This window comes from Chiloscyllium plagiosum, chromosome 14, assembly GCF_004010195.1.
Source record: "Chiloscyllium plagiosum isolate BGI_BamShark_2017 chromosome 14, ASM401019v2, whole genome shotgun sequence".
In the NCBI taxonomy this organism is placed as follows: Eukaryota; Metazoa; Chordata; class Chondrichthyes; order Orectolobiformes; family Hemiscylliidae; genus Chiloscyllium; species Chiloscyllium plagiosum.
Window position 1 is genome coordinate 49451419 of NC_057723.1, and position 12800 is coordinate 49464218.

Consider the following 12800-nt stretch of genomic DNA (forward strand, 5'->3'; position numbering starts at 1 on the left):
TTGTGATATTATTCAGCTGAGAAATAGCTAGGGAATTGATGTTAGTGCTACATCCATTGAAGGTCAATGTCACTAGAAATTCAGTATGTAATTATTAAACTTTCCTGAGAGAATTGTTACATGAGGTGGAGAGCAGTGGGAAGAACAGCGGGAGTGAGAGCTGGGAATCATGGGGAGATTGGTGTAAAGATAAAATGATTTCTGGAGCAAAGGCAAAAAGCTGACAGAAAGCCATAACCATCAGGAGCAGGTAGTCACGTACAAAGAGAAAGTTGTCACGGGCAGTTGATTTCCAGAATGTTTCAATTTTGTGGCACACAGGAGTCATGACATGTCAATGTGAAATATTGAGGTAAAACCACAGATCTAATGAAAAATTATGTAATTAAGTAAAAATTAAGAGTTTTGTAAACAGGACTATTTAAAAATTAGCTATAATAAGGCATAACTAACATCTTCCTAGTTTGTTTTTCTCATCATCTTTTAAGTAGCCTTATTCAAGTATTGGCACAAACACACCACTGATTTTACAGACAATTGGTGAAATACTACAGATACCACTATCCCATCATCGAGTCACCCTTTACTTAAACATTGAGAGTCCTTGACACTGACCCAACTCCCTCAAGGCCAGCTTGCAGATTGCCAGGATGTCTGATACTCTTGTTTTTACCTGTCTGGATTGGACCAAATTAACAGTGCCAGTCGGGGGACTCACATTCTGTGAAGTTTACCTGGCTGATCTCATTACAATCACTACAGTAGGAAATATTTCACATAGCTCTCTGTGATTTTACTTTCATTGTACCATGGTATAAACTAGTAGGGAGGTAAAGCTAATGGTGTTACTGCTTTTACTGTCAACATTTCAAATGTCACACAAAAGATCCATGCTTTTTGTGAAAATTAGTAAAAATTACCCTTTTGTTTACAGATTTATTTTCTTTCTACTCTTGAGAGTACCAACTTATGCTGAAATCTAACCCCGAGGATGGTGTCAGCCTTTCAACACTTAAGAACATAAGAAGTAGGAGTTCAGTAGGCCATTTGATCTTATTAGTCTGTCCACCAATCAATAAGATCATGGGTGATTTACCTCAACTCCACATTCCAACACTATTCCCATATTGTTTCCTTCCATTAGCGTCCAACAATTCATCAACCTTTGTCCTGAATACATCAATGACTAAGCACCCGTAGTTCTCGTGGGTAGGAGAATTTCAAAGATTTACAAGCTTTGATTGAACATGTTCCTCCTCTCACGAGTGACACTTCTTCTGCATTTCTAGATTCCTTTGTTAAACAAAATATCCTTCCAGTGTTTATCCTTCCCTGTCAACCTGTTTAAGACTTTATGTTTCAATTAGATCACCTTTTATTCTTGTGAACTGTAGGAAATATAAGCCTATACATTCCTCATAAGACAATTCCTTAATCCCAGAAATCAGTCCAGTGATCAGAGATGCACACCTCCTGGAGAACTATATCTTATCTTCAAACAAATATATACAGTACTCCAGGTGATGTCTCACCAACACCGTACATGATTACACAAATACTTTTTTACTCCACTCCCTTTATAATAAAGGCTAATGTTTTCCTTAATTGATTTCTGCAGGTTAACTGCATTTTAATGTTACGTAATCCACCTGCAAAGACATGCCTCTGAATATTGTTTTCCCATTTCTTCCCATTTAAAAAAGTAGTGCCTATTTAAGTGGTACCTTTCACTAACAAGATGGTGTCATGACTCCATGCCTGTCACAAAGTTGAGCAATGTTCTGTATGAATTTCAATGCTGATGCAATGCCAGCTATGCAAACCATATAGAATCATAGAATCCCTACAGTGTGGAAACAGGCCCTTCGGCCCAACTAGTCCACACTGACCCGACAAAGAGCAACCCACACAGACCCATTCCTCTACCCAATTACTCTGCATTTATCCCTGACGAATGTACTTAGGTAACACATCCCTGAACACTATGGGCAAATTAGCATAACCAGTTCACCTAACCTGCACATTTTTGGATTGTGGGAGAAAACTGGAGCACCCGGAGGAAACCCATGCAGACATGGGGAGAATGTTGTCCCAGGACTTGGCTGATTGAATCAAACAGCATGTTCCATTCATTGTTTATAATAGTCAAAGTACAAAGTACTAAACCATTTGCAAGACCCAAACTAAATTGTCTCCTACTAGGTATTCTGCTGTGATTGGGCAACATTTGTTCAATAATCCCACGTGATTAATATGCATGCTCACAACTGATCTAAAATAATCAATTCAGTTTGTAACATTGTTTATGCATGCTGGAAGTGACATACATTCATACGTAAGAAGCCATTCATGCAAGAGAAAGGAATATGTTCAAACTGTGCCTTCTTTGAATTACCCAGAAGCTTGGAGTGCCTATAGTTCACTCTCGTTTTCTCCAGGGCAACATCCACGCTAATTAGAGGTGACTTGGCAGCCAATCAGCACTCTTTTCTCCTGTGTGACCATTTGAAATTTGACATTCTTGGGTTTTTCCTGATGGGTGCAAGATGAAAGTGTTTGGCAACATGCCTCTATTTTCAGTGACATTTAAAGAATCTTTTGCTTTTCTTCTTTTCTTACCATTATAAATAACTATAGAATTCTTGATGTTACATATGCCTTGCTCTTGTCCAATCATTTTACCAGCCTATATCTCTGAAGTCTCCTGCATCTGCCTCACAGTTTAGTTTCTCAAGTAATTTTGCATCATAAGCACATTTGGGTACATTGTAAAGAATTCCCTCACAACTAATTGCTGTAGACCCAACCAGTAGTTTTTTGTAGTGACCAATAGTTACAGCCTGCTAAATCCAAAATGACCCATTCTTTCCTACTTTTGCACTATTGGATTTAACTATTCCAGTGCTCTGCTAGCAATTCTTCAACATTCTATCCTCAATAAAAAAGGTCATTCAAAATGAGTTTCTCTAGCACTTTCTGTTTTTATTTCAGACTTTCAGCATCCGCAGTGCTGTAATTTGTATTTTTGTCTGATAATTAAATTACACATGCTATATAAATACGAATTGTTATTATTATTGTTTTGTTCCTGTTTTTCTCCACTTAACAATTCCCAATCAATATTAATGTATTACTACAATTCCATGGGCCCTAATTTAGTGTAATAACATCCTGGAGGGCAGATTGCTCAGTTGACCCTTCCTCATATAAGAGTTTACTCATTGAACATTAACGGGCTGTTTAAACATAGGTAACATTAAAATTATTCTAATCCTGTCATCACCTACCGACTGTAAATATTTTCTTTCTGGCAAGGACAACTATCAGAAGCAGAGGCTCTGACTGATTCTCCACTTCCTTAACCTAGAAATAGTTAGGCCAATTCTAGCATTTCACCTGCTCCATATGTGAATGACAGTTGCTATGAAATTTGACTGGTGGCAGTGTAAACTAGTTAATAGCAAATTGGCAGCCCATTTTACACCACTTTGTGGTGTATCGTGTATCCCTTCTTTCAGGTAGGATGTTAAAATAGGCTGTGATTCACTTTGGATATTGCTTTTGTAACAGTTAGACAGCTGTATGTTTTCTGAGCACTTACTGAAAAGTCAAACTTTCTCATCATGATGTCACAGAGAGCCTTTTATCCTAACCTGTTCAGGGAGCTCTGATTTTTCGAGTTTATTACAATGCTTCGGAATCATGTACTTTTCTCATTTGCAAATATATAAATGAGGTAACATCATTGAGTGTAGATCTGGAGGGTCATGTTCTACCAGTGCAATCAAGAATAGGTAGGATTTTTAACCTTGCTAAACCACTTGGCTGAGTTCTGAATGTATGCTTCTGATTGTTCTCTCTTGTACCACCAAAGTGTAGGAGATAGTGACGATTGTTGATGCTGTAGAGTCTTAAAGTTGATAAAGTGTGACACTGGAAAAGTACAGCAGGTCAGGCAGCATCCGAGGAGCAAGAGGGCATAACCCTTCACCAACCCTGATGATGGACTAAGTCTGAAATGTCAACTGTCCTGCTCCTCAGATGCTGCCTGACATGTGTGTGTTTTTTCCAACACTGGAATTTATCGGCTTTGACTCTCCAGCATTTGCAGTCCTCACTATCTCCTAGTTACTTCAAACCATACTGCAAAGCCTCTTCCAAGGATGCCCACTCTGAAGAGATTTTCTCCTCCCTCTACAAAGTTCTCAGTGAGTCTCTCTCCGACTGCAACCGCCCAGTCCTGATGAAGGGTTATACCCAAAATCTTGCTGCTCGGATGCTGCCTGACCTGCTGTGCTTTTATCAGCACCACCAATGTGTGCAATACCTATCTTTACAAAAGTTGTAATTTCTAACAGTATAATTTACTGCCAATGAAGTCATGTCTCCAGTTCACATTTCAAAGAAACAGTGAGGTGGAGCATAACATAAACTTTTCCCTACTAAGAACTGCCTTCTATCGTGCTTGTCTGTTGCTGCATGGCCATTAGGTCAGGATACGCCAATTTTATTTCAGACCTGCATACATTTAAGGGAGTATCATTAGTGATACTACATAAAAAATTCAAATTATTAAATATAACAGCATTATTTTTCAATCTAGATCACAAACTTCTTCAAAAAACACTAAAAATTAAATGAACCTTTAGTTTACAATTTTCAATTCTCCTTGAAAATGTAATAATCCTTTATTTGAATACGACTGATGATCGAATAATTATCTGACTTCAGTCTTGCACTGCATCTTTTGAAACTGACTTCTAGCCTGGATAAATCTGTAATTTAATGGTGGTAGGATGGAAGAGGTTAGAGGAGATTTAGATTCTATACTATCATTGAAGTCTGCCAGCCACAATTTCAGTCAGTGTCACTATTTCTATTTTCAAGATGTTTCATAGTAAACAGTTATAAAGTAGAAGGTAATAGCTCAAGGACAGAATGAAACACATGGTAATGAAACACATGGTGATGAAAGTGCCTCAAAATTCAGCCTTGCTTCATTAAAGCGCCTTATGGTAAGGTGACCATGGAATGTTCAGAAGTGTCAGGGCATGAGCTGTAATATTAAATATATTATTTTTGTATTAAGATGTTGTTAGGTTGTTTTAGTTGCCTCCATAGGTGCATCAATGCACTTTGTAACTACTGTTTTGGGAAGCCTTGAGATTCCAAACTGTACTGCAGAAATCCAACAATGTCTCTCCATTTAGTTTTGACCAAACACACTTGTATACATCATGAGGAAGCACTGTGTTACTTAACTCAGCCTTTGATAATGTTTATATCTTAAGTACTTTCATATTTTCAGACATGCAAAATAAATAAATGTTTAAGAGTAACATTATAATGATAATACCAACTGCAGAGACACAGGATTAGAGTGCTTGGCAGTGGTGGAGATAAGTATTTTTTCTGTATAGGTGGAACAGCACCAGCAGCACAAATCAGAAATAGCAAGGTACATCAAATATGTATTTTCAAATTTGTGATGGTTTTGACTCATTTGAGTCTTATTGTGTAGTTACGGACTAAGTTGTCTGGAGTAAATATTATCACAAAAATGCCAAAGAAATGCAATTTCTAGAAATCAGAAACAGAGAAGAAGTTTACAAATGCTGCCAAACCTGCTGAGTTTTTCTAGCAATTTCTGTCTTTGTTAAATATTAAAACCCTGTTGCATGCTGGAACCACACTCAAAACGTAAATTAGATTTTTTATCAACATAAATTGATATAAGTTGAGAGGTTATCTTGCATAATCTCATAAGTAAGAGCAGTAGGGTCATAGCATGAAATGCCACGTTATAACTGGATATGATATTGGAGCACCAGTAAAGAAAGAGCTGATATGAAATTCCTTTTTTGACTTTTTCCAAAAGATCTCACACGGGGGCCATTACATTGACTTTCTTCTTAGTGACACCCGTTCAGCGGATTGGTAAATATCCATTACTTTTAAAAACTATACTGGAAAATACAGCACCATCTGATGAAGGTTACACTGCACTAGAAAAAGCTACAGTGGCGATGCAAGAAGTAAATTATAATATCAATGAATACAAGAGACTAAAGGAAGTAGGTAAGTGCTGTTCTCAGGTAATAGCCTGAAAGTGTTTAATGTTAAACTTGGATTAGGTCCGTGCAATGTGATGGTCACATACAGTCTTTGGATTAAGGCAGTTTAATTCTATACTAGCCTTTGTGGAACACAGCTATATTCTGTACAACTCCACAGATTATTATGTACAATCATAGCATTTTATAGAAGAAAAGGTAACTTTTCATGACAAGTAATTTGAAATATTCTTATTGCTGTCATACAGTCAATGTCCTATCTTCTACTGCCAAAAATTAGATAGGCCCTAAACACATTATAGATAAAGCCTGATTAGTGGCAGTGAGCTAGCACAAATAGCCCTTACTCTGTGCCACATACTGGCTGATGTGGCAGATACCATAACGTTTCAGCAGTGACAATGAGGACAATATCAAGGTAAGAATTATCTTATGCTTTTACAGCTTGTATATTTCACCTCTGAAAGTGACCACATGCTCGTTTATCTTTTATCATAGGTAGAGTAAAGCTATGTGTGAATCTTTTATTGTTGTTGTCAATATTGTTGTCATCTTGTGGGCTAGGTGCATGCAGCTTTTAATAATAACTGCTTATACTTGCCTAGCTGTTTAATTAGGTGAACTATCTCAAAGTACTCCACAAAAAGTTAATTACTTACCAAAAAGAGGTTGGGAGAAATGAGAGAGATGTCAAAGGTATAATTGGAAAATGCTGACATAGTGGGAATTTTAAGACTAGTAATTCAGTGACAGGATAATGTTCTGGGTATATGGGGTCAAATCACACCATATCAAATAATGAAATTTGATTTCAATTTTTAAAAAACGCAATAAAGTAAAAACTAGCCAAATGACAACCATGTAATCATTATTGATTGTTGTAAGAATGCATCTGGCCTAATGGTAACCATGCAAACATTGCTGATTATTATTAGAAGCCCATCATGTTCACAAATGTTATTTAAGGAAGGAAATCTGCCATTCTCACCCAGTGCAGGCTACATTTGACTCCAGACCCACAGAAATGTGGTTGACTCTTAACTGCCCTCTGTAAAATTAGGATTAGGCAAAAAAATGCTAGCCTAGTTAGTGACACACGCATCCTTGAAGGAATTTTAAAACATCTCAAGGTCAATAATTTGCCTTCAGTTTTATGAGGTTTCGTTTTAGCAAACAGCATCATCTGTGAAATCTTACCAAGTCTCTTCTCAAGGGACGTAGTAAGGACTTAGAGGATTTCACAAACACCGATAGCAATTTTGAAATCACTGAGCTGAAGCAAGGATCAGGAAGAAGAAAATCAAAATACAGTCACTGTCGGCAAAAAGAAAATGACTGGGTGATTTTGACTCGAGTGACGTTGATCCACAGGTCACGCAGAAGTCAGATTGAAGGAATGGGCACAGGGAATGAAGAAAAAGTGAAAAAGTGGATCATGAAATGCACAGTGATGGATCTTAAAGGAGCAAGCATGGTTAGAACTGAGGCAGGAGGTAAAAAGAAGAGAAACCAAGGCACAAAGATGTGTTCTCTAGGGTTAAAGTAATAAAACAGTTTTGTAGTTAGGCAGAAAGTGAGCAGTTACTAAGTAAGGAGAGTTAATTAGTTGATTCAGGTAAGGGACGAAATGGTTGGGACAAGCAGGAGAGAAACTGAAGAAAGCATGAACTGTTCATGAACTTTGTGAATGGATAAGAAAGTTGCTTCTGAAACTTTAACAAATCTACCGTGTGAAGTTCAGAATTACTATGAAATCTACCTGATGTATCAATAAGGAAGATCTGGTACAATAGAAAAGGACAGAGTGTAATAGAATGACATTGGCAAAGACCTAGATCTGACAACTTTCCGTAACAGTCCGATAGTAGTTCTATCAACAAATATGCATTATCTATTAGAATTTAGACCAGTCAGATGCAAGTACCAGATATCATTTCATTTTAATGTTATAATATTTCTTTCAATTTCAATAGTAATGAAATACAGCAAACAAGAAAATCTTTCATTAAGGGATACAATAGGCAGAATAAACAAGCATTCCATTGCAAAGAAGGCATCCAGGCTCAGCCAAGCTATTAAACATGAAACAGGAATCCTTCCAAAAGTAAGTTCTTTGCTCTGATGTTAATTGCCTTTATGAGAAAAAAATACAAGTTTCCTTTGTGTTCTACAATTAAAACCATTGTGTTGGCTGTTGGCAATACTGTAATTACTGTGAATATGCCGCACATCCCAAGTGTCAATCTAAACTCAAAGAAATTGGAGTTATTTGGATGGTGCATAATAATATGAATGCGGCCTAGTTTGCCATCTATAGATTTCAGGTTTTTAGTCCTTCTAAGAAAAATACAGTGATATTTGTGAAGTAGGGTAAAAATTAAGGCGAGCAAATTATAATATGATTCACTCAAATTAAAAGGGGACTCAGAAGTGATGGTAAAAGAAGAAACTTTTTTTTCTAAAAAAAACTTTGGGCTAAATAATTTTTTTTAGCTCAGAGTCAGTTTCACCGAGTTTCGTGGATTAGGGTTTTCAGAGGTTATGGACCCCACAGGTCTGTATCCTGTACATGTTTGTGTAATTTTGCCCTCTAGAAGTCATATATTAGTTAGTATTGTAGCTGCCTCTCTTACAGGCCATAATACTTATGCCGCCCACTCCAGGTATGGTCATGGCCATCTTTTGTTCCCATGATTTTCAACACAATAGAGGATGACAATGAGTACTCTTTCAGCAGTGGTTTCCACCCTCTGGTTTTATGTATTTATGAGGCCCCAAACATTTAGATACCTTTCTTGATAGTCCTTCCCATGATAAAGAGTGTGGCTTTTAATGGTTTTGCCTTTTAAACTTATGGACTGAAATGAAAAAGAACTGTTTTTAGAAGTGTTTTGCAAAGATTGTTGTTTTGCAAAGCATGCAACCTGACATTCATGGAAAACATTGCATAAGCAGCTGCTTGAACAAGCAGTCATTAAAATTTAGGTTGCAGACAAACTGGATGCAAAGGGCTCTGCGTTGAGATGGAGCATGATTGATGTATGAACTAGTGAGCAGTTATCATTAACACAGGCCTTTTTGCCTACCAAAACCTGTGAGATTTGTTCTTGGGTAATTGAACAGCTTGGGTGAGACACGAGATACAGAGAAGTGATCAAATCTCCACTAGCTCAGGAATGGTCTGTCTGTTCTCAGCAGTCAAAACCCACTTAAGCAGTTGCTACAAGTTGTGGCTTTTCAAGTGATATATTCAGTAGTTCTGATTGTAGATGATGTTATTAACAGATAAATAACAAAGAGAGTCCAAATACTTTTGAAAATATCCTAATAGCTTTTGGTAATTACTTCAATATAAGAACAAATAGGCAAGATTTGAACAAGCAAGATTTAACAGAAGACTTCAGCTTCCAGGAGAATCCATAAACGATTTCATGAATTACCTCTAGTGATTAGTGAAATAATGAATATGGTGCTTTGTAATTAGAATTCATTAGAGACAGAATTGTTGTTGGCATTCTTGGTGGAACCTTGTTAGTTTTCTAATAAAGCAAAGAAGATTTAACTTAGGAGATAGATTTTCTGGCTAAGCTTGTTGCAGAAGTCAGAGGAAAGCACCACTTCATGGCAGAAAGAGTATATTAACCTAAAGGGATATGGACACTCTTAAGAGGCACATGATAAGCTTACACAGAGAACGAGTCAAACACTTATTGATAAAAATTATTGTCCTCTCTATGGGACAACAAAGCACAATGCCCAGTTATCACAATGGTACATTTGCAACACTTTAGCTCACTTCCAGACGATGTGCAGAAGTAATACATAGAGGTCTACTCCCCACAAATTGAGAAAGATAACTACACTTAATCTGGTTCCTCCATTCAGAGAAAAACAATCCTGAGACATTCGAAAGGGAATCCTTATATTCCACATAAGGCAGATATTGTTTACATTATGGAACATCATCTTGATTATGTGCTTGATACAGGAATAAGCATCATTGTCTTGTCAGAACAGTCATGATGGCAGAAGCGACACCCTACAAAGATAAGACTGTATGGTGTAGCTGAAATAGCTACACCATTATAATGCAATGCACATAAGAAAGTTTATAATGGGAACATTTTTCACACTAAACTAGTCTTAATTTTGAACATGTTTACATATGCTGACCTGCGCTTCATAGGAGGAATTGGAGGAGCTCAACGACTTGCAAGAGAGTAAATGTCCAGAAGAAAGCAGCCAAATCAGATTACTTATGTTGACATAAGAGAGCTGTTTAACATTGCAAAGGTGGGCAAGTCACAGTCCTCATGGGACTAGTGGGAATATTCAGTCCTCTTTGTTCAAAACAGAAAAGTCAGTGTTAGTAACACAGCTAGCGTTGAGTAAGCAGCAATCTTTCAATGACCTGACTGAGAATTTGAGGAAGTTTACTTCACCAGTTAAACAATTAGAATGGCAAGTGCAGACATCTAACTTGAGAAGCAGTTCAAGGGAGATAACTCATATGATTCCATGAGAGCCAAAGAAATGTACACAGATCCAGAAAATGGTCAAGAAGAGGAAACTGCCTACTGTAAGCATCTAGGCCACTGCAAGTAAAAGACCACCTCTTCCAATTAGAAACGATTGTCCAATTTAGAAATTCAGGATACTACAATGAAGTAAATACTTACTTCAACAGAGAAGAGTTCTGAAGAAGGGTAACTGGAGCTGAAACATTAACTCTGATTTCTGTCCACAGAACTTTTCCAGCAATTTCTGTTTTGTTTCGGATTTCCAGCATCTGCAGTGTTTTTTGTTTTTTCCTCTTCAGTTGATACTGTGCAGTAGTGCTCTTCGGTTACTCATACAAAATCCCAAACTCAAAGCCAAGATAAATGAGGGTTAGTGGCAGCAAACTACTTCAAAACAACCTTTACCCAGTAATGCATACCAGCAGAAGTAGCAAACATTACAAAGTACCAAGAGTGGTCATCTGAGAAAACACCACACTTATCATTTTAATTAGAATGGGACTATGAAAAAACAGCATTCCAGAATAAATTTTCAGTACAGAACAGTACAGTAGACAATGCCTTAATCTCCAAGTTCATGCATGGGAAAATTAAAAAGAAAAGTATGGTTAAGATAAATACATTGACATTGACATGCTTTCGATCAATTCTTAAACCTTTACTGTTGATTTATCCCATTAAATTTTGAAATCAACCTTTGATTGTAACAATGAGATTTTGTGTCGCATTGTGTTCTTATGTTCTTATCCCAATTAAGATTCTCACATATACAACCTAGTTAATTATGTTTTAGAATTTTTGCAAGTAGAAATAAATAAAATGATATTTGATTCTAAGCAGTTCTTTGTCAAGTGAATCCTGCAGCATATGGTAATTAATTCATATTAAACTTGCTTTATTTAAACATGGTGAAATTGGTGTATACCAGACACATAACTACATTGATTAATTTTGAAAACATTCCTCTTATCTAGCTGCCAATGGACGGGCAACACTTTCATTAGAGGTGGAAAAGAAACAATTAAATGCACTAGACAGTGTCTTTTACTGACAAGGAAGGTCACTTTCAAAATCATTTTGATAAAGCACTCATGCTTTGCACTCAGTGCTAACCTGGACCAATTTCAATGCATTTGGCATCGGATTTCCTATCCTGTGAATCTCATCAGCATTTGATATTTGGGTACTCTTGTAGGGCACAGCGTAGGCTTTCTGGGCTATCACCATACTCTCACAGATTTTAACTTGTGATGACAAAATAATTTTACAGTCCCTCTTGGGAGAGCTCCCAGCCCTGCCATGTTTTTACCATTCTCCCAGACCTCCCCCTTTCTGAGGATGAACAATCAGTCCTCAGCAAAGGCCTCAACTTCATCCTACTCACTGCCGGAATAATGAGTTTGACTCGCATTGCAATATTTCCCTCCCCACTACTATCTGCATTTCAGAGAGACCATCCCCTCTGCGACTCACTTGTCAGGTCCAACCCCCTCACCCCCCCACCCCAATCCCACCACCACCACCACCATCCCACACCCCACTCCCGGCACCTTCCCCTGCCAATGCAACAAGAGCAAAACCTGCACCCACACCTCCACTCTCACCTCCATCCAAAGCCTCTAAGGATTCTTCCACATCTGACAGGAATTTCCTGCATGTTATCTTCTGTGTCCGTTGCACCCGATGTGGCCTTCTCTACATCAGGGAGACAGGACGCCAATTTACGGACTGTTTCAGAGAACACCCAGGACACCCACACCAACCAACCCCACTGCTCCATGGCCAAATATTTTAACTCCCACTCCCACTCCACCAAGGACAAGCAAGTCCTGGGCCTCCTCCATCGCCAAACCCTAACCACCCAAAGCCTAGAAAAAGAATGTCTCATCTTCCATCTTGGGACCCTGCAGCCACACGAGATCAATGTGGATTTATCTCTCCCCCCCCCCCCCCCCCCCCCCAGCCCACAAGCTTCATTCCTGCTGAAGGGCTTATGCCCAAAGCATTGATTCTCCTGCTCCTCAGATGCCACCCAACCTGCTGTGCTTTTCCAGTACCTCACTCTCAAGTACTTCTTGGGAGTAGAGCATCAAGCTCAATCTTCATTAGTTTACCTGGAGGCTGACTCCTTTCCTCACCTTCTCATCAAATTCTATCAGGAAAAAGGAAAACTTTTCATTATTTTTGTCATTACGTCCTTATTCAC

The 12800-nt window shown here is 38.0% G+C and overlaps 1 protein-coding gene across 9 annotated transcripts in view; it reads left to right on the plus strand.

The window, feature by feature from the left end:
- The window catches only part of arhgef37 (Rho guanine nucleotide exchange factor (GEF) 37), a 231892-nt gene that overhangs the window by 164176 nt on the left and 54916 nt on the right, over nt 1-12800 (plus strand). For all 9 annotated transcript variants that reach the window (XM_043703767.1, XM_043703768.1, XM_043703769.1 and 6 more), the window contains 2 exons: nt 5879-6078; nt 8048-8178. In XM_043703767.1, the coding sequence (XP_043559702.1) occupies nt 5879-6078; nt 8048-8178 (331 nt within the window). The remainder of the gene's footprint in view (nt 1-5878; nt 6079-8047; nt 8179-12800) is intronic.